General features: G+C 42.4%; 1 protein-coding gene across 3 annotated transcripts in view; it reads right to left on the bottom strand.

The window, feature by feature from the left end:
* Positions 1-22,465, bottom strand: part of XIRP2 (xin actin binding repeat containing 2) — a 95,480-nt gene that overhangs the window by 31,547 nt on the left and 41,468 nt on the right. For all 3 annotated transcript variants that reach the window (XM_028747680.2, XM_077936938.1, XM_028747690.2), the window contains exon 3: positions 15,091-15,216. In XM_028747680.2, coding sequence (XP_028603513.2) covers positions 15,091-15,216 — 126 coding nt within the window. The remainder of the gene's footprint in view (positions 1-15,090; positions 15,217-22,465) is intronic.

The raw sequence follows: 22,465 nt of genomic DNA, 5'->3' as shown, positions 1-22,465 counted from the left end.
ACGGTAAAATCAGGTATTTTTTGCCTATTTGACTCTAATGCACAACAACAACATTAGCAGATTTTTTCTCTCTAAGGAACATGGGCTCAACAATCATTATTATTTCTAACTGAGGTGATGCATGTTTCAAGTCCAATGTTTAAAATGCATCTTGATCAAGCTTCTATTGCTCTCTTTGGTACACTGCATTGAATATTGACCCAAGATACTAAAGTTAAATAAGGACAGGATGCCATCCTGGATTTCCTTGTTACCATTAGCTACGTGAATCCTGGCTTGCAATAGGGCAACACAGCAGACCTGATCTTTATATTTGCTCGGGTGGCTTAAAACAGCTTTCAAACTGGGAATGCATCACATTGATTAAAAGGAATTGAATAATTTCCTGTGACAGGCTATGGATTCCCTTAAGAGTTGTCAGAAATCTGTGGACAGAAAACCCATGCAGTTTCAGAAGGGGAAGTGAATGCATAACTTGATTAGATGAGATTTTTTGCTGGAGGCTACTCTCCCTGTCTGTCTCCCATATACCTCAAGGGATATGACTACCATATGCATTTCGATCTACACTTATTTTTAGCATTAGGTTTACTTTAAGTAAGTGAAATGCACTAAGCATAGGTAAGTACCAGTTGAGATTGTGCCCGTGAGAGTGTAGTACATTACTGACAAATCATGTTAAATCAAATAGTGAACACCTTTTTTTTTCCTTTTTAACTAGGGGTGTGTATTATTTATGATCCTACAGAAGAGAAAGCTCCATTGGATATAAATACAGCACCATCAATGAAAGCAGCAGAAGAAAAAAAGTTGAGCTCCTAAAGGATTAGGTAAAGGTAAAGGGACCCCTGACCATTAGGTCCAGTCGTGACCAACTCTGGGGTTGCGGCACTCATCTCGCTTTATTGACCGAGGGAGCCGGTGTACAGCTTCCAGGTCATGTGACCAGCATGACTAAGCCGTTTCTGGCGAACCAGAGCAGCACATGGAAACGGCGTTTACCTTCCCGCCGGAGTGGTACCTATTTATCTACTTGCACTTTGACATGCTTTCGAACTGCTAGGTTGGCAGGAGCAGGGACTGAGCAACGTGAGCTCACCCCGTTGCTGGGATTCGAACCACCAACCTTCTGATCGGCAAGCCCTAGGCTCTGTGGTTTAACCCACAGCACCACCCACGTCCCATCCACAGGCCAGGAAACTCTGAGTAAATATGCAGAGGACCAAGCTCTTGTTTTTATCCAGACAGTCCCACTTTCTGCTCTGCCCTATTCTATTAAGACCAAAAAGGTAATCTCTGTTCTCTCGTGAGTGTCTTTTGTGCCCAGAATTCCTTTTCAGCCCAAAAGACTATGGTGGTTGCTTGTTTGTTTTTAGCCTTGCAGTACATATTGCTGCTAATAGGATTTATTTGTGTAAAGCCTGCATACATAGAAGACAAAGAAGATGCCTAGAGGTCTGTGCTTGTTTTGGTTTTTGGGTTTTTTTTACAAACCTGTAGTAGGTGTGCTTTTGACCAAACTGCGGGAGGTAGTGGAGGACAGAGGTGCCTGGCGTGCTCTGGTCCATGGGGTCACGAAGAGTCGGACACGACTAAACGACTAAACAACAACAACAGTAGGTGTGCTGATTTCTTCTTCATGATGCATTTGAAAATCAAATTAAGAGTGGAGTAATTCATGGGACATTATTAATTGGGCAAAAGCTTCTTTTCAGTCTCAAGAAGTTGAAAGTTTATTTTTTTTTTTTATAATAATTTTTTATTGCGTTTCTTTCCATATATTCACAAAGTCCACAACATACAAAAGCCACAGACAAGAAACAAATTTAAAAACTAAGAAAATAATGACAGAAGAAAAAAGATAAAAGAAAGAAAAAAAAAGGAAAAGAAAAAATATATGCTTGTCAAGTCATTTTTCCATAATTTATCATGTCAGCTGGACCTCCTCACATCCTCCAGGCCCTGCGTTCCCTGTAATACAGTATATGTCAGCAATTTGTTACCTTATTTCGCAACTTAATGTATCTTTCAGTTATTATGTTTCCAAATTCCAAAAGTTGTAGTTCAATTCTAATTCCTTTCAAAATAAACATAATATATTTGTTTCAAATTGTCTCCTCTTTTTTTATTATAACCTAGTTTAACCTTTATCTAATCAAATTGCAGAAGCATACCATTTCCTAATCGTGCACAATCTTAACATTCAAACAACTTATAATGTTTTTGCAAATATTCTTTGAATTTTTTCCAGTCCTCCTCTATTATTTCCTCGCTCAGATCTCGGATTCTGCCAGTCATTTCAGCTAGCTCCATATAGTCCATCAGCTGCGTCTGCCATTCCTCCAGTGTGGGTAAATCTTGTGTCTTCCAATGCTTTGCGATGAGAATTCTTGCTGCTGTAGTTGCATACATAAACAAAGTTCTATCCTTCTTTGGCACCTTCCGGTCCACCATGCCCAAAAGGAAGGCCTCCGGTTTCTTAGGAATGGTATATCTAAATACCTTTTTCAGTTCATTATGGATCATTTCCCAGAAGGCCTTCACTCTTGGGCAGGTCCACCAGAGGTGAAAGAATGTCCCTTCTGCCTCTTTACATTTCCAACATTTATTATCAGACAGGTGATATATCTTTGCTAACTTGACTGGGGTCATGTACCACCGGTATACCATTTTCATAATATTCTCTTTCAAGGCACTACATGCCGTAAACTTCATACCGGTGCTCCATAACCTTTCCCAGTCCTCAGCCATAATGTTGTGCCCTACATCCTGTGCCCATTTTATCATAGCAGATTTAACTGTCTCGTCCTGTGTATTCCATTTAAGCAGCAAATTATACATTCTCAAAAGTACCTTAGTCTTTGGCTCTAGCAGTTCCGTCTCTAGTTTCGATTTCTCCTCCTGGAAACCAACTTTTTTATCCATTTTAAATACCTCTTGAATTTGAGCATAATGTAACCAGTCTCGCACCTTACTTTTTAATTTGTCCTGGCTCTGCAACTTCCAATTATCTCCAGTTCTTTCAATTAGTTCCCAATATTTTGGCCAGTAGGCCTCCATATTGGGTCTTTTTCGGGCCTTGGCCTCCACCGGTGATAGCCACCTCGGGGTCTTACCTTCTAATAGGTCTTTGTATTTCATCCAGACGGCAAAAATTGCTTTTCTGACAATATGGTTTTTAAACAATTTGTGAACTTTCACCTTGTCGTACCACAAGTATGCATGCCAACCAAAAGCATTGTCGAACCCTTCCAGATCTAGGACATCAGTGTTCTCCAGCAGAAACCAATCCTTCAGCCAGCAGAAGGCTGCAGCTTCATAATACAACCTCAGGTCCGGCAGGGCAAACCCCCCTCTATCTTTCGAGTCAGTTAGTATTTTAAATTTTTGCCCTGCCAGACAAACCTAGATAGATCCTTCTGCCATTTTCCAAAACATTCCACTCTGTCCACGATCTGTAGGGTTTGAAACAGAAATAACATTTTTGGCAAAACATTCATCTTTATAGCTGCGATTCGACCCGACAAGGTGAGTTTCAATCTTGACCAAATTTCCAAATCTTTTTTAATTTCCAACCAACATTTTTCATAATTATCTTTAAATAAATTCAAGTTCCTGGAAGACAAATACACCCCTAGGTATTTCACTTTTTTAACCACGCTTAATTCTGTTTCTTTCTGATACCCCTCTGTTTCTGTAGATGTCAAATTCTTAGCCAGAACCTTGGTTTTTTGCTTGTTCAACTTAAATCCCGCCACCCGACCAAACTCAGAAATAAGTTCTAGAACTCTTTTTGTACTAGATTCTGGCTCCTGTAATGTTAAAACTAAGTCATCTGCAAAGGCTTTCAGTTTATATTGTTTCACTCCGACCTCTATTCCTTGTACCAGCCGGTCCTCCCTAATCATGTTCAGCAACACCTCCAGGACTGAAATAAATAAGAGAGGGGATAGAGGGCACCCCTGTCGTGTCCCTTTTTCAATTTTAAATTCCTCCGTCACCACATTGTTCACTATCAGTTTTGCTTTTTGCTCTGAATAAATTGCTTCTATTCCATTTTCAAACCCCCGCCCCACTCCCATCCCTTCCAAGTTTTTCTTCATAAACATCCAAGAAATGTTGTCAAAGGCTTTCTCCGCATCAATAAAGATTAACACCGCCCTTGTGTTCCTATTAGTCTGCAAGAGCTCCAAAATGTCGATAATGTTCCTGGTGTTATCAAACATATGTCTGCCAGGGAGAAAGCCTGCTTGGTCCTTATGAATTACTTCATTTAGTACCTTTTTAAGTCTGCTTGCCAAAATGTCTGCAAATATTTTGTAATCCACATTCAGGAGTGAGATGGGGCGGTAGTTCTTAAGCTGCGTCTTTTCAGATTCTGACTTGGGTATCAATGTGATGAATGCTTCTTTCCACGTTTCCGGTGCCCTCTTCCCTTCCATAATCTGGTTACATACCTCCATCAAAGGTTGTATCAAATAGTCCTTCAAAGTCTTATAGTATTTGGAGGTAAGCCCATCCGGGCCTGGAGATTTGCCAAGTTGCATATTCTGAATGGCACCTTCAATTTCCTGCTGGGTTATTTTACAGTTCAAGATTGATCTTTTATCTTGACTTAATTTTGATAGTCCATTTGTCTTTAAAAATTGGTCTATCTCAGACTCTTTTTGCGGCCCCTGTGCATAAAGATCTTTAAAATATCTGTGGAAGCACTTCCTAATTTCTTCTGGTTTCTGAACCATTCTTCCTTCAACCTCTAGATTTGTAACCGTATTTGACTTTTGTCTTTTTTTCAGCTGCCATGCTAGCAGCTTTCCACATTTGTTTGCTGATTCAAACGATCTCTGCTTCATTTGTTTAATTTTCCATTCAATCTCTTGATTAATCAATTTCGAATATTGTGCTTGATGGAATTTGATTTCTCTCAGCACCTCCTTTGACTTTGGTTTAGTTCTCAATTTTTTCTCTCCTTCACTTATTTTCTCCAAGATTTTCTCCTTTTTTCCATTCCAGAGTTTTTTCTTGATTGAATTCTGTTGTATCAGAAACCCTCTCATAACGGCTTTACTGGCGTCCCAGATTGTTCTTTTCTCTACCGTGGTATTCAAATTTATTTCAAAATAATCCTTTAATGTTTTTTGGGCCTTCTTCACAATCTCTTGATCTCTTAGCAAGGTGTCATTCATTCTCCATCTGAAGGATCCGGTTGGAGTAAGTCTCAGTTCCATTTTCAGAGCATTATGGTCGGAGCAGGTTTTTGGGCAGATTTCCACTTTTCTTGTTTTAGGTGCCAGCCCTCTAGATGTCCATATTTGGTCGATTCGTGTCCATGACAGGTGGGCCTCAGAAAAGAAAGTTCCTTCTTTACCTAAGGGGTTCTTTGTCCTCCATATGTCAATCAAATCCATATTGTCAGTCATTTCAAAAAAAGTTTTAGGGAGTCTGCCGTCTGTTGTTAAATTTTGATTTTGTGATTTGTCCATATTTGTTGACACCACTCCATTCATATCTCCCATCATAATGATGTTGGCATAGTCCATATAGTCCAGCATGATCTCATGCAGCTTCTTGTAAAATTCTGATTTTCCATCGTTTGGTGCGTAGATTCCTAATATCAAAATTTTCTCTCCTTGTGTTTGAATTTCAATTGCCAAAATTCTTCCTTGGTCATCCTTAAATAGAAATTTTGGTGACAGGTTCTCCTTTGCATAGATTACCACTCCTCTTTTCTTAACCTTGTCCGATGAAATAAATTCTTGGCCTAGTCTTTTGTTAATTAGCACTTTCCTGTGGAGCCTGGTCACGTGTGTTTCTTGTAGACAAGTTACATCTAGTTGTTCTTTCTTTAAAATGTGAAATATCCTCTTTCTTTTTTCCGGAGAGTTTCCGCCATTTATGTTCCAACTAAGTAGCTGCAGAGACATCCTGTTCTGTTTTGTTGTTCTTAAGATGGGGTGTCTTCCTATTCTTCAGATCCCGAGGGTGTAGGTGTTGGCTCGCCTCCCGGCAGTGCAGGTGTAGGTGACGGTAGTGGCCAAGCTGCTCCTTTTTGGAGATCTTCCCCGTGGTCGTGCAGGAACTTTTGCTGGTCTTCAGTTGTTCTAATTTTAACCTTCTTTCCTTTATATGTGAAAGATAGTCCTTGTGGGAACTCCCACCTATAAGGGATTGCGTTGTATCTCAACAATTTTGCTAACTCCGTGTAGGTGGCTCTAAGGTCCAATAGTTGTCTCGGGATGTCTCGGTAAATTTCCACCCTTTTATCTTGTATTTCAATTCCTTTCTTAAAGTGAAGGCCTAAAATTTTGTCTCTCTCTTCCCTTGATCTCAAAATTATCAAGCAGTCTCTGGATCTGTCTTTCCTTACCAATCTTCCCAGTCTAAACGCCGACACAATTTTAAAGTCTGTATCTTCCTTTATACCCCAGAACTTGGAAAATTCTTGTGTCAAATATCCAATCAAATCTCCTTGCTCCAGTTCTGGTATGGCTCTTAATCTGAGGTTATTCTGCCGTTCCTTCAGTTCCACCATCGACAGGTAGGCTTGTTGTTCGCCTACCTGTTTGTGCAAAGGCTTGACTTCTCCTTTGATCTCCTCAACCTCCTTCTGTAATAATCCTACTTTTTCAATGGCTTCTCCAGCTAATTCGCGGTTTTGAGCCGTTGCTCCTTGCAAATTTTCTATTGCTTGTGTATGCTGTGAAACCTGTTCAGTCAGTTTTTGAATCGAGGATGTTGCTTGGTCAATTTTCAATGACTGGTTGTCCACTTTTTGATTTAACGTTGATAGTTGCTCCAATATTTGTTTCAAGACTGCCTCAGAACTACCTAATGCCATGTCTTCTTCCCTCTCCTGTGCAACCAGCACAGCTGGGACTGATGATCGGCGTCCTTGGGTCAAAGTTGTTTGTACAAGTTGTGCAGGTTGTGCAGGTTTTTTCTCCTTTTCTTTCTCCTTAGCCTCCTTGGCTTCTTTCGCTTTCGCTCCTCTTGTTTTCCCTGCACCACTCATTACACATCTGTCAAAACTCAAGGTCAAATTGTCTGTTATTCCATGGGAAGGACAGCTCCAGTTGTAAACAATCAGCAGAGAGAAAGTCAAAACAAAAATCAGTTCCCAGACCTTTGTAATCCCACAGCCCTCTAGGGGGAGTTCTGCCAAACTTCAGGAACAAAGAAGGAAGTTTCCGCCATTAAAATCCCAGTTTATCTCAGTTCAAAGAGTGCAATAGTCCCAGCACAGTCAAAAAGTTCTCCAGAGCACTTTTTAAAGTCAAACAAAGTTTCATAGAAGGTGTCTGCAACAATATCAAATCCAGTCTATTTCTGCTCAAAAGTATCAGTTAAGTTCCGTTTAGTTTCAGTAACTGTATCCGCAGCTTAACAGCTCTCTCCTGCCTGGCAGCCCGACGATCTGGCTCTTTAAAATTGCAGCCCGAAATGACAGGAGGATAGTTCTAACTTAATGCTTAAAGTCCCTTTAATTCAGTACCAATTCTTTCCCTTCCCTTTAAAGAAAACAGCTTCCTGTGCGCACGAAAGTTTTTGCTTTCAGCGACCTTTTTAGCTTGCTTCCCGCTTCTCAAATATTTGCTTTGATCTTGTCAGCAATGCCGGAAGACGGACTTCCTTTTTCTCGTCTCCCGCTTTCAGCCAAATTTAAATTGTTATCTCCCAATTTTAATGTCCGTTACTCACGGGTATGTTGCTTGCAGTTCGTTACTTTTAGGAAGAAAGGTCGGCGCTCGTCTGTAACAGCTGCGCAGCTTCGCTTCCGCGGAAAGAGCGATGAACTCACAGCACCGCTCCCCCTCCTTCACTCCGGAGCCCCTTACGGGGTCCCTTCTGTGATTTCAGGGTAGCTTCTGGTGCCCGCCGAGTCCCACGGCCACGGGCTCACTCTACCCGTGGTTTTTCTTAGTGGGTCGCCGCTATGCCGCAGCGTGCGACCCTTTTCCGCGGAGCCCCTCTTCAGAGAGTGAAGAGGACCGCCATTACAGTTTCGCGCCGCCTCCGGAAGACCAAGAAGTTGAAAGTTTAGTCTTATACTAAACTTCTAATGCAGGGATATCCAACCGGTCAACCGCGATTGACAGGTCGATCCCCGGGTGATAGTGGATGATTGTGGGCTCACTTTCCTCTGCGGGGAAAAAATAGCACCCCCCCTGCCCCCACCCCGCCCCCTCGGTCTTCCCTTCATTCATGCACGGTTGCAAAAACGGAAGACGGAGTTATTGCTGCTGTGTTTACTACTCAGTAAGCATTTCATGGCGCGTCCCCCCCAAAAAGCAGTAGAAGTATGGCATCCCCCCAAAAAAAGCTCAACAACTTTGGCCTGCCTCCCTAACTCAACAACTTTGGGTTCCCTCCCAAATGCTAGATCACTGCTAGATTTTTTTATCCGGGAGTAGATCGCAGTCTCTTGGGAGTTGGACGTCCCTGTTCTACTGCATGCACATCCTATCTCCTGCTGTAAACCAGTCCCCCCCCAAAAAAAAAACTTGGGTCCCCCCAGCTGTTTTTGAACTACAATACCCATCATCCCTGACCACTGACCCTGCTAGCTAGGAATGATGGGAGTTGTAATCCAAAAACAGCCAGAGACACAAGTTTGAGAAACACTGCTGTAAATACTATACAAAGAAGATGGTCTTTTCGCTTTATTGTGGGGAACCTGCCAGGCTCTCTCCCACCTCCCATCTCCACTCAAATCCAGTCCTTGGCTGAAGTATTTGGCCCAGTCATTTTCATACATTTTGAGGAGAATGTCCTCTGATGATTGGATTAATCTTTGGGGAATGGACAAATTGTTAAAAATTTTCATCGTTGACTTCAAATTCAAGGTGCTCTCAGTTTGTTCATTTCTTTTTTAAAACAACAGAAATGGCTTTCCACAGTGTAGCTGCTCAGGCTCCATTCTCGGAACAAACTGCTCTTTGGGACTAATGCTACATCATGACATGTACAATATAGGTATTTCTCATACACATCACTTGGCTGGAGAAGTTACCTTCGGAGAAGTGCAAATTTTGAGAGTTGGCTGTGTTTTGATTTGCATATTGTTAAGTGTGAATTAAGCAAGTTTGCCTTTAAATGAAAACTGGATCAAATCCCCCCCCCCCATTCCCAGTTAAAAAGTAACATGGGAAATAATTATTAACTACATGGAAGGGAACAGCTACTTCTGACCAGCCTGGAGAGATCAGGGAACTGCTAACATGGCATAAAGTACCTGAAGATAAAGCCCAGTATCAATAAAAACACTTTAAACACACTCTAAAAGGCTTTATTTACGCTTGTTTTGGTTGACCTCTATAACTCAACTCCTGGTTTTTCTGCTGAGGCGTGTTAAACTTGCACCAATGAAATGTACCGTGCCACAGAGAGCTGTCAGAACAGTTCATTGTATCACCATAGCTGGCAGAATTTCTGACTGTAGATATGAGATGGTCTGAGGAAATTGCATATGCAAAGCTATTAAATATAGGCCTTTTGTGTTTCACACCTTTAATTATTTTGGCTTTTTTCTCCCTCAAGTTTCACCTAAATTTGCTTTCCTGTAATGGAGGGTTAGCTAACATGGTGCCCTCCATCTGTTGTTGTACTCCTGCTCCCTGTTAACCAGCTTGGTTAATAGTCAGGAATGATGGTAGCTGAAGTCCAGCAATATCTGGGGAGCATCACATCGCCCACTTAAAACACAGAATTTCTATGTGGTGCACATAAAATGTTTAAACAAAATAACCCTCTAGAATAAGGACACTTAAAATCTATCCTGGAAACAGAAAACTACCTTTAATTCCTGCCAAAATAGGAAAGTCTTTTTCAAGCACCTGAAGTTTACCAGAGAGGGTGCCTACCTAATCTCAACTGGAAGGGGGTTCTATAGGATTTTGCCCCAAATGCTGAATGCACAGCTTCTGGTAGATACAAGCCATGTATCTGAACCATGGGGGAGAGGGGGGCTGACTGAGATTCCTTTCAAAGATCACAGTGGTTGGGCAGAGATATAAGGTATCAGGAGGTGCTGAAGGTATCTTGCACCCAAGGGCCTTGTACATTAAGACAAGAACCCTGAACCTGGTCCAGTATAATATGGTATAATAAGTATAATAAGTACCAGTGTTATGTGCTGACATGTTCCCATCAACAATCTAGCCTCAGCACTGGGCACCAGACAAAGCAGAAGGGTAGGCCCGTATGGAGCACATTGCAATGATCAAGCCTTGAGAGCGAATGCTCATTAAATAGCCAACTTTGTCTAATACTCCTGCAAACAAATCATGATGAAGGGTCATCTGGAAGCTATACTAATGACACATCCAGGTTGTCACATTATCAAGACATGTGTTTCCCTGCACCTGTACTGCAACAATGGCTGCCTGCTGGCGGAGAGAGAGAAAATGCAGAATGTGTTGATGTTATAACACGGCCTCTCCAGAAGAGTTTACAATACCAGCCCTGGCTCATACACAACCTGTATTCCTATATTAGTTATCAGTGGGTTAATTTAAGGAAGCATAGTGAAGTATTGTCAATGGCTAATTTTAAAATTAGACAGCATCTTAAAAAGCAGAGACATCACTTTGCCAGCAAAGGTCCTTATAGTTAAAGCTATGGTTTTCCCAGTAGTGATGTATGGAAGTGAGAGCTGGACCATAAAGAAGGCTGATCGCTGAAGAACTGATGCTTTTGAATTATGGTGCTGGAGGAGACTCTTGAGAGTCCCATGGACTGCAAGAAGATCAAACCTCTCCATTCTTAAGGAAATCAGCCCTGAGTGCTCACTGGAAGGACAGACCGTGAAGCTGAGGCTCTAATACTTTGGCCACCTCATGAGAAGAGAAGACTCCCTGGAAAAGACCCTGATGTTGGGAAAGATGGAGGGCACAAGGAGAAGGGGACGACAGAGGATGAGATGGTTGGACAGTGTTCTCAAAGCTACCAGCATGGGTTTGATCAAGCTGCTGGAGGCAGTGGAAGACAGGAGTGCCTGGCATGCTCTGGTCCATGGGGTCACGAAGAGTCGGACACGACTAAACGACTAAACAACCACAAATTTTAAAATCCACAGGGTGATAGCCAGTTGTCAGTGCATGAGTGGAATGGACTTCCCCTTCCCCTCCTCCCCTCTGGAGCTCTAACCAAGGAACATCCCAAGAGGAAGAGGAAGTCCTGTTGTACAAGCAGTAGCCCCCTCACACAACATTGGGTTTCACCCACAGTTTAAAAGCAAAGCAGCCTAGATGCAAAATGGATTTGTTTACAGTACAACCACATACACACACAGAAACTCTCTCACATACATTTACTATACATTATGGTATACTCAGTCCCTGGTCCATACATGCCAGCTCCTAGGGGCTGAGGCTGTTTTGGCCCCCCTGATTTTTTTAAGAGGGTTGGACTCCCTCAATGTTCAGAGGGCATTTGGCTCTGTCCCATGGCTCCTTGTGACAACATTAGGACGTCGCATCAGGCCCCTCAATCAACTTGAGAAGCTGGTGCCTCTGCCCAGTCCTAGTCAAGATTTCAGGCTACTCTGAGTAATTTCAGGCTGCTTCATCCTAATGGACTTCTCTGGGAAGAAGAACCAAGAACCTTAACCTTTATTTGAAACCAGGCACACAAACCCAGGCACGGACAAACACGATATGACATTTCTCTAGGGATGAAACATTTCCTAATACAGATTGTGTGAAAGGATTTAATCGCAATTCTCCATGTGAAAACCCATGATTTCATTGACATGTACCTCCAGCATTAGACTCAAAACATTTTCTGGTGATGCTTTTAATTCTTTCCATATTCACAACTGGAGAAAAATCCTGCCTTCGGATACAGAGTTCTCATTTTATGTAAATAAAACCTGCTCACGTTGATACCCAAAGGCAGCTAGCTGTCTCACTGTGGACTGTAAAAGCTGAATGACATAATTGACAGTGACCTTGTGTATGAATGACCTTGATTTAAAGCACCTCGAGACCATGAAATTTTATTTATTGGTTCAGCAGAGTTTTAGACTAACGTCATTTCGTTGTTTCATAGATGAGCACTGAGCATTAGAGTAAATGTGGCTGTTTATCAAGCCGTTACTATTTCTCAAAATGAACAGCACATAGATAGTGCAATGAGTTTCATTATACCATCCCTTACATATTCCAAAAATCATTAACTTGGCTGCAACAGTTTTTTTCCATGATATATGATAATGAAGTAATAAAATACATAAACCTCTTATCTAAACCAACATTTGGAAGCTGCGTTTATATGGCTTTGTGTAGCATCTGGGTTCCTCTGTGCCATTTTTGATCTATTTAGAGAAGCTGATTAAATTTAACACAAAGAAAACAGCAAACTCTTTCCCAAAGAGAACAGCTTAGCACAGCTCCAAGAAAAATATATGCAAAACACTCACAGATAGTTTATAATGAATTATAACCCCAAAGACGTGGTTTACATTTTCATATGTTTGGGGGCCATAGAACAGAGGTGTGTTTGGATCACTGTTCTACAATATGAGTTTTGACTGGCACTTCATTCATTTGTTTGTTTTACCTTCAGATACAGTAACCACCACAGGGACACGGGTGACGCTGTGGTCTAAACCACTGAGCCTCTTGGGCTTGCCGATTCAGAAGGTCAGCAGTTCAAGTCCCTGTGATGGGGTGAGCTCACATTGGTGAGCCAGTGTGGTGTAGTGGTTAAGAGCGGTAGATTCGTAATCTGGGGAACCAGGTTCGCGTCTCCACATGCAGCTGCTGGGTGACCTTGGGCTAGTCACACTTCTTCGAAGTCTCTCAGCCCCACTCACCTCACAGAGTGTTTGTTGTGGGGGAGGAAGGGAAAGGAGAATGTTAGCCGCTTTGAGATTCCTTCGGGTAGTGATAAAGTGGGATATCAAATCCAAATTCTTATTCTTCTTGGCTGGCCCAGCTTCTGCCAACCTAGCAGTTCAAAAGCATACCAGTGCAAGTAGATAAATCAGCGCCGCTGTGGCAGGAAGGTAAATGGCATTTCCATGCGCTCTGGCTTCTGTTGTGCCAGAAGTGGTTTAGTCATGCTAGTCACATGACTCGGAAAGCTGTCTGTGGACAAACGCCGGCTCACTCGGCCTGAAAGTTAGATGAGCACCACAACCCTATAGTCACCTTTGACTGGACTTAACCATCCAGGGGTCCTTTACCTTTACCTTACGGTAACCTTGTAAAACAGAACATTGAAAATTACCAATATTCATGTGCATCCAGGAAAATGGCCAATCAGGGAAGCAGCTCATATTACTTTTTTTGTTTAAACCCAAGTGAACATTCCCATGTCTCATCCTCTTTCAGATGGCGATGCAGGGCCGGCGCTATCATTAGGCAGAGTGAAGGGGCTGCCTCAGGCAGTTGGTTTTGAGTGTCATTAGAGAGCAGCAAACTGTTAATTGTTTAATGTATGTTTATTGCATTTTTGCTCCCAGAGAAAGGGACTTGTGGGATTTTCTTTGAAAACAACTTAGCCAGCTTGGGTTCCTTATGTGCATAGGGATAGGTTTGGGGAAGCTGTTCTGTTGTTCAGTCAACAAAATGCCATGGGCCAGCCCTCTTGCAAGTTGGAGAATTTCACAGTCATCAAACTTTAATGCAAGCTCTGTAATGTTTGCTTATTCGCCAACCATATGAGTATGCAGAGTTTTATGCAAGAACTAGCGATATTTAAGGATACATTGTAAATCAATCAATCAATCAATCAATCACAAACTTCATGACAATGTTGTCAAACCCAGACCATTATACTAATGGTACTCTGTTCGCTGACTCTGTTCGCTGACCATCCAATCTGATATGCTGAAATGTATATTCCCTTGAAGTGATGATGGTAGCCATTAACAATAATTGTTATATTTCTTATCCTGTCTCTCTACCTATATAACTCTCTGTTATATTAGTTTTTGTTGTGAACTGTCCTGAGACCTACAGGTATAGGACGGCATACAAAATAAATAAATAATAAAATGAAATAAAATATTTTGTGCTTTTATCTTGTATTTTTATGCTGTGAACTGCTCTGAGATCTACAAATGAAGGGTGGAATACAAATTTATTAAATACTAAATAATAGTAGGAAGGACATATTACTCTGTCCCAGCTCCTGCCAACCTAGCAGTTCGAAAGCACGTCAAAGTGCAAGTAGATAAATAGGCATCACTCCAGCAGGAAGATAAATGGCGTTTCTGTGCGCTGCTCTGGTTTCGCCAGAAGCGGCTTAGTCATGCTGGCCACATGACCTGGAAGCTGTCTGTGGACAAACGCCAGCTCCCTCGGCCAGTAAAGCGAGATGAGCGTGCAATCCCAGAGTTGTCCACAACTGGACCAAACGGTCAGGGGTACCTTTACCTTTAAATAATAGCAGTAGTAGCAGGCAATAAATATGTAGGCAGATTATTTTTAAAAGTAAGAACGATTATCTCAGCTTCCCTCAGAGGTACTTGAGGAAATCCTATCAATGGATGGCTCAGTAATCTGCACAAACAATGTTGGGTAGAAATCTGTATCCTGAGGCAAAAAGTAGGAGGAGGAGGACTAGAGGGCGGGCCTTATGAATGGAAGCAGAAACATTACGTATACAATACTGGGTGGTGGATCCTGCAAATATGAACTGCAAAAATATGAACTGCAACAGACCAAGTTTGGGTTATGGTAACATGATGAAAAGATGCAGTAAGCCCTGTTCTTAGTGATGACAGTCTTTAGGTGGAATCTATACACGTATAAAAAAATTTCTAGGAATGCTTTTTCCAAAAAGCGTTTTTTAAAAATACATTGAATTTTCCATAAGCTCGCCATCGCCATCTAGTGTCACATTGTGTATTGCACTTAAAACACACTTAAAACGTTTTATTTGCAGCTGTATAGCTGAGTCCTGTAAATATGAATGGGCTATCACACATTTAGAACAAAAACAAAAAACCGCCCATAAAAGTCATCTGTAATTATACACCCTGATTCATATGAAGGTGGCTTACAAGGACAATACTTCTTATTGTTGCTTAAAACTAGGACTACCCTCCACACAACCACCATTACTAATTCTACTACTTCTTACCTGTACAGATTTCTGCTGGTATTGGTACTGAGCGCTCTGCGATGTGACCGTTTCTGCTTTTTCAAATTGGTTCTTCACACTTGCCAAGCCTCCAGGTATCCTACAAGCCTCTGTTTCTTCGAGAGCCTGGTGGGACAAATAAGGGTGGTATAGTGGTTAGAGCTTTGGATTAGGATGCATGAGAGGAGGAGTTCATATCCTCACCCAGCCATGAAGCTTGCCAGGTGAATTGAACCAGTCGCTGTCTCTCAACCATCATCTTACTTAACCATAGTTGCTATTCTGCCTGTTCTTCCAAATGACGCTTCTGCATTTTGTAGGATTGTTTTTGTTTTGTTTTTCTAAAAAGTCAGTTTTTTAAAAAAGGAGTTTTAAAATATTAGAAGTGCACAAAGTGTAAGATGCGAATTATTATGCAATGATGATGATGTTGTTGTTTTTTATGCAGAAAATGCCTTTTGACACTTGTTCCTTGTATCCCGAACAGCAGCTCATTCGGAAACATTTCTTAATAAGCCATGCCAAAGTTAGAAAGCAAACCTATTAGGAGGCTGTCATCAAAATCCTTAAAATATGAATGGGCTGCACATTATGAAGATTCCTACTTAGAGAAGCTTGCTGTGGTATTATTACCTCATTGATTTAAAAGATTAAAGCCATACTAACAATAAGCAGATTTCAGAATCCCCTAATCCAGAGCTTCTTCAATACCATTAACTACTTTACACTGTCAGGTGTTCAGAGACAACGAAGAGATTCTGCCGTTACACAGCTACAAATTAATCTCTTTTCAAAACCAACATGCAAAGTCTCAGAGGCCCCTTCCATAATGCAGATGGATTAGCACAATAATGCACGCTGCACTCTGTGTTTGGAAAGAACTGCGTTTCAGACACTGACCCAGAGAGAGCCACAAAGTAAGTCAGAAAAGCCGAGGCTCAATGACAACTTGGAAACTGGGATTCCAGAGAGACTTTTAAAACAGTGGCGGATCCACAATGCATCTGGAAGCCACTGGCTCCTGACAACCACAATGATGACTAATCACCACCACTTAGGACCTGCCCATTACCTATCTATCTTCCTTTGTTTTCCTCTGTGCTAATAGGATCCTTTTATTTTGAATACCATGTAAGAGGAGGAAGCAGGAAGCAGGGAGGGAGTGTGAACCAGCAGGTAATTTTAGGACAGGGGTGGGAAACTGTGAACCCCAACTCCCCCCAACCACAGTCACCATGGCCAATGGTCAGGAAAAACAAGAGCTGTGCTTCAAAACCATCTGGGGAGCCACAGGTTCCTCATTTCTGCTTTAGGGTAATAACCCAGATCCAAAGCTCTGCCTGGAGTTTGGGTCATGCATGTGCATGTTTGGCCTGGGGCAAGCTATATACATCATGCACAAATGCACATGACACACTGACAATGACTGCTCTTTCTAAAGAAAAGCAGCCTGTTTGAATCTAGAAGTGTGTTTCCCAAACTTGCGCAGCCAGCTATTTGTTGGGACTACAATTCTCATCATCCCTGACCACTGGTCCTGCTTGCTAGGGACGATGGGAGTTGTAGTCCAACAAGAGCCAGAAACACTGATCTAGAAGCCTCAGGTGACCAGGAGGTGCCTCATCCTTTCTCCATTTTTTCTACTGGCCATTTCCCCTTTCCTCCAAACTATCCTCAAGATCCACATGTGTATGCCAGATGTGAGGGGGGAAGGAAGATCTCGAGTAAGAAGATGGCCCATCGGAAATGGTAAAGGACACTCACGGCTTCTCTGATAAAATTTGCTGCAGCTGCATTGCGTGCATTTCTGTATAACATGTTGTTTGCCCCTAAGTATAGAGATCCCATTTGTTTCTTATACATCACTGTGTTGTTCTCTAATATCCAAGTGTGAGTGGGTGAAGCATATATTTCATTCTTTGGGTGCCAGCTTGACAAATCTGCACATTTGCTTCCAGCGTTCTTATATATTAAAGCTGTGAAAAACAGATGAGCACACACTTTGCAAATCTCCATTGCGCACTTTGTTTTCCAGGAATGCAAGGGGATAGATTGCCAGAGTGCATTGTGCAAGTTTGTGGGATTAAAAAAAAACACAACAACACCCAAACAAACATGTTTTGGACAGGTATGAATTCACTCAGAGACTTCATAACTCCAAGGCTAAGAAACTGCCTCCCAAAATAGCTTCAAAAACATATTGATTTTTTAAAAACAAAAACAAAAAAACACATGCTATTTTGCCACTAACATCCACAAAGAAGAAGAAGAAGAAGAAGAAGAAGAAGAAGAAGAAGAAGAAGAAGAAGAAGAAGAAGAAGAAGAAGAAGAAGAAGTGGCAGCAATGGGATACTTTTTAAATGGTATATTTGCCCACTGATATCAGAACCATCTCTACCATTAGGCAAAGTGAAGAAGCTGCCTCAGGAAGCAGAAACTTGGGTGGGGGCAGGCAGCAGCAATGAAGTATTGGAAGAAACAGTTAAATATGCTACACAACGACGTGCCTTGAACCTTCAAGCCAGCCTGCCATCCTCTGGTGTGGTGAAGGGAAAATTAAACTAGCAGTCCAGTTGGTTTCAGTACGTGGAATGGAGAGGGGACCATCTTGATCTTCACCTTTATTCACAACGATTTACATGTCACAAGGAGTTGACTTCCTAGGTAATGTTGTTACAAAAAAGAATCTCACTCATCTCCCTGACAGCAAGAAGGGGAAGTTGCTCCCTCCCATCTGGATCTCACCTTTTGCAGCTTATTATGGAAGCATAAAAAGACACGCTTTTCTCTGTATCAGGGCTGGAAATAGCATGGGAAGAATAAGAAACCCACCGAAGGGCCAAGAACATCACGTTCAAGGGAAGCGAGTGGCAAGGACACCATGACAAAGAGATATGAAGAAGGGTATAGTGTCAAAAAGTAAAGAACTTAAACTAAAAATCCTAGCAAGGCGTCCTTCCCCTCCAAAACAAATCAAGCAAAAATTCTGTGTCATGTTCTATCTAACCTAGCGGTACAAGTAACTTTCGTTATTGTGGTTTGCAGGGCATTAGGGCCATCCAAAGACAGCTGGGAAGCAGCAACATCGTGGCAGGGGGATTGGACACCACTGCTTTGTGACAAATTACCTTGCTGACTGGACCTCATTAGAATATAGCACTCTGCCTGTTTAACTGAACACTTTGTTGCAAACTAGGAGATGGCGGAAGCAGTGACCTTGGGAAAGGCTACCTCTAGCAAAAAGAGTCACGTCTTGTCTATCGAAAATGAAGTGAACTCTAATAAACCAGGTATGGTATTTTTAAAATGTCTTTTTAAACCACCAAAAAGTCTATAAAAACACTCTCCTGATAAGGAACTGGCAACTTCATCCCCTAGTTTGGTGGGAAACTGTTCTCAGTTTAGTGCGCAGAGCTTTCCATTAAGATTTTCCACATTAACAAGTGGCATGGAAGTTCTTGTCCTGCACAGTTTGTTAAAAATCAAACCCTGTTTATGACCTTGTGTGTCAACCCCAGATACACACTTGGGGGCTGTGCTGCTCCTTCTTCCACACACACCTCTGTTGCCTTGCACAAAATTCACATGGACCTTATTTTCCCAACAAAGACGGCTCCCTCCTGGTTCCTGCCGAATGGCAAGCATTTTGGACTATATCAAGGGGAAGTTGAGGTGTCACACCTTACATTTAGATTTGGGGTCCTCTGTTCTGAAATGGTAATTTCACACCAGGGAACTAAATAGCCAAGGCTGCCAGGATCTGACATATTTCTTAACAACAACATCAACCCCAAAACACTATAGCAACTAGCAAGTCAGTGGGGAATGTAATTTTCTTGAAATGTCCAAGTCATTTTGGGTAGCTAGTACATATATCTGAGGAGCAACTAGGCATGTCCTAACAAAACAGCACCGGTTTCCAAAGGATGCAAAAGACATGAAGTTACGTTTGAAGATCTATGTTTTGGCAGAGCAAATGTGAACAGCCAGTTATATTAGCAAGCGGCCATTTCATGCATGCCTAGCGCAAGCCAGTGAATTTTCAATGATTTGTGGTGGGCAATTTTAGTTTGACACTCTTTAAGCTCTCCGATGAATGTTACTTATATAAAAGGCCACTAGCAAATATCTACTGTCTGTTCAGACATCCTGTTTGGGAGAAAGTAGCTCTAATTTCAGTGTTAAGTTTAGCTACGTATTGAGTCCTTAAATGGCACAAAACATTCAATAGTCAGTAAATTTACAATGCAAAGGTGTGTAGAGTTCATAATACAGTTCTTGGATTTGGAGAGAGATTACAGGTTTCCATTAAATTCTCTATTTTAATTATGGAAGCAGTGTATCTCTTTCTCTCTCCAGCACAAAAACAAACAAGCAAAATCTCCTTGCAACACACATTTTCTCTGACCAAAAGTGAAATGTCAATCAACCAAGCACTTCTAATGCAACAGTTGTCATATGATAGGTAGAAAAGGTAATAATAATAATAATAATAATAATAATAATAATAATAATAATAATAATAATGTACAATGACCCTTTGTTGGATGATTGTTTGAGGTGTTAGAAGGCAATGAGAAGCAATTGTAGGATGGTTGATTACAGTAATTTCACTATTTCCGTACAAATGAAAAACACAAGTAACATTTGAATACTGCATTGTGTGAAGGCACTCAGAGAATACACACACACACACACACACACACACACACACACATATGAATGAGAGAGAATATGTTTTGCCTAATTAAATGTATGAGGTCTGTTCAGATAGGAAGGATAGTAGCTCAGTGGCGGAGCATTTGCGCTGCATGCAGAAATTTCCAGGTTCAATCCCTAACATCTCTACAGGTAGGTAAAGCTGGAAATGCTCACTGCTCTGAAATCCCAGAAAGCTGCTGCCAGTCAGTGTGGACAATACTGAGCTAGATGGACCAAAATTGTGTCTCAGCATAACGCCACTTCCTATATTCCTTTGTGAGCAGCAGGAATTGGCAACCCCCTCCCAGTGGCAAGTCCTGTTCCTGTGGCTCCTGTGTACTGGACTGTGTGCATGCTTTGGGGAAAAATAGAGGCATCACTACAGAGTTCGCAAATGGCCCATAGTACCCTGCACAACACACAAAAGCACACTTCATTCACAGGCCTCCTCGGCTACATATTGCAGTGCAATTTAAAAGGAGCAAGCTGTTTCCAGCTGTGCGGGTCTAAAGAACTGCAAGGCATTTGCTACTGCTGCTTCATCCTGCCCAATGGACACCTGTTGGTCATGCATCACTATCAGGGATGGGGAGCATGTGGCCCATCAGATGTTGTTCAACTCCAATTCCTAGGCACCAATTCCTAGGGACCTGCTCTCTCTCCCCACCCACAATGATCAGGGAGTGGAGAAGGCAGAGTGCGGAGGCAAGTGTGGTGTGGCTTCAGTGGCTGGCTCTCCTTCCTCCTGCCGCAGAGGGGAAAGAGGGAGGAAGCAGTCCCTGGTTGGTGGCAGCGACAGGAGGAGGGAGAGGCGGCCAGCCGTGGAGCCCAGCAAGGTGCGGCACAACTCCAGCGGCTCACGGTTCCTTCTCCTGCTGCTGCTGCATAACAGAAAGACAGAGGAAGCAGCCCCTGGCAGGTGGCGGCAACAGCAGGAGGAGAAGGCCAAGCACAAGAGAGGAGGAGCTGCTGGCCATTGAAGCCACACTGCCACTGTGTTTGGCTCTGGCCCCTAGCTCCTCCTGGCATCCTGATGTCACGTATGTGTCATCAGCCCCCCCCCCATCTTCTGCGCAGGTCGGTGCTTCTGACAGCCAGCATGGCCCATGCTCAGGGATGATAGGACTTGGAATCCAGCAAAATCTGGAGGTCCACATGTTCCTCTGCTGTAGAGTTTGGGGACTAATAATAATAATAATAATAATAATAATTTATTATTTATACCCTGCCCATCTGGCTGGTTTCCCCAGCCACTCTGGGCAGCTTCCAACAAAACACTAAAATACAATAACCTATTAAACATTAAAAGCTTCCCTAAACAGGGCTGCCTTCAGATGTCTTCTAAAAGTTTGGTAGTTATTTTTCTCTTTGACATCTGGTGGGAGGGTGTTCCACAGGGCGGGCACCACTACCAAGAAGGCCCTCTGCCTGGTTCCCTGTAACTTGGCTTCTTCGCAGCGAGGGAACCACCAGAAGGCCCTTGGCGCTGGACCAGGCAGAATGATGGAGGTGGAGATGCTTCTTCAGGTATACTGGACTGAGGCCGTTTAGGGCTTTAAAGGTCAGCACCAACACTTTGAATTGTGCTCCCACCAACTAAACAGCAAAAAGTAGATTAGGCAATACCTTTAAAGTCTCCACATTGCCTGGGTACTTCCTTTAAGGCACTTAGTGATGCAAAGCTCTAAGTATTATGCGTGGAACTTTTATTTTGATTTTATTTTGAACTTGTATTCTGGCACTATTAAATGGGGCTGTCAAAAGAAGATTTGTAGTTCCTTAATTGCTTGACTTTTAAACAACCAACCGATTTTCATATTAAATTTGCATATTACCCAAACCGCCGTATGGGCGTGTTTTTAATATATCAAAGAAGACAGATTTTGTTTGCGAAAATTTAAGTGATCACTCACTGTTAGCAAGGAACGGGACCTTTAATATTTTATTGCTCATTCCTCCTTACCCAGAAACACACCAAAAGCAAAACAGCCTCAAAAATAAGTATTGTGCCATGAACTTACAGCCTCATGAATTAAAATTTGCCCCATCTCTGTTTCAAGTTACCCTCTATGTATAAAGCAACTATAACAGTGCATTCCAGTGCATGACTACTCAATATTAAGTCTTTCTGAGTTCAATGGGACTTGTTCCCTGCTAAGTGTGTGTAGCAGTGATGGAGAGCTTCTCACCAGACCTCATTTGGCCCAGAAACCATGCCTATCTGCCCCAAATCTGATGTCATATGCAACATCAGGTGTGGAACAGGAACAGATGCAGCTGAATTGGCAACTGTTGTGGCCAAAATCTATAGAAAGCAGGAATGATGTCTCTGTGCATCAGAAGTTCAATCCTGCTTGAACTTCCGAGCACAATTCAAAGTGCTGGTGTTGACCTTTAAAGCCCTAAACGGCCTCGGCCCAGTATACCTGAAGGAGCGTCTCCACCCCCATCGTTCTGCCCGGACGCTGAGGTCCAGCGCCGAGGGCCTTCTGGCGGTTCCCTCATTGCGAGAAGCGAAGCTACAGGGAACCAGGCAGAGGGCCTTCTCGGTAGTGGCGCCCGCCCTGTGGAACGCCCTCCCATCAGATGTCAAAGTGATAAATAACTACCTGACATTCAGAAGACACCTTAAGGCAGCCCTGTTCAGGGAAGTTTTTAATCTGTGATATTTTAC

This window comes from Podarcis muralis, chromosome 1, assembly GCF_964188315.1.
Source record: "Podarcis muralis chromosome 1, rPodMur119.hap1.1, whole genome shotgun sequence".
Classification (NCBI taxonomy): Eukaryota; Metazoa; Chordata; class Lepidosauria; order Squamata; family Lacertidae; genus Podarcis; species Podarcis muralis.
The sequence above is the reverse complement of the archived record's forward strand: the minus strand, read 5'-3'. Positions and strand labels throughout refer to the sequence as shown.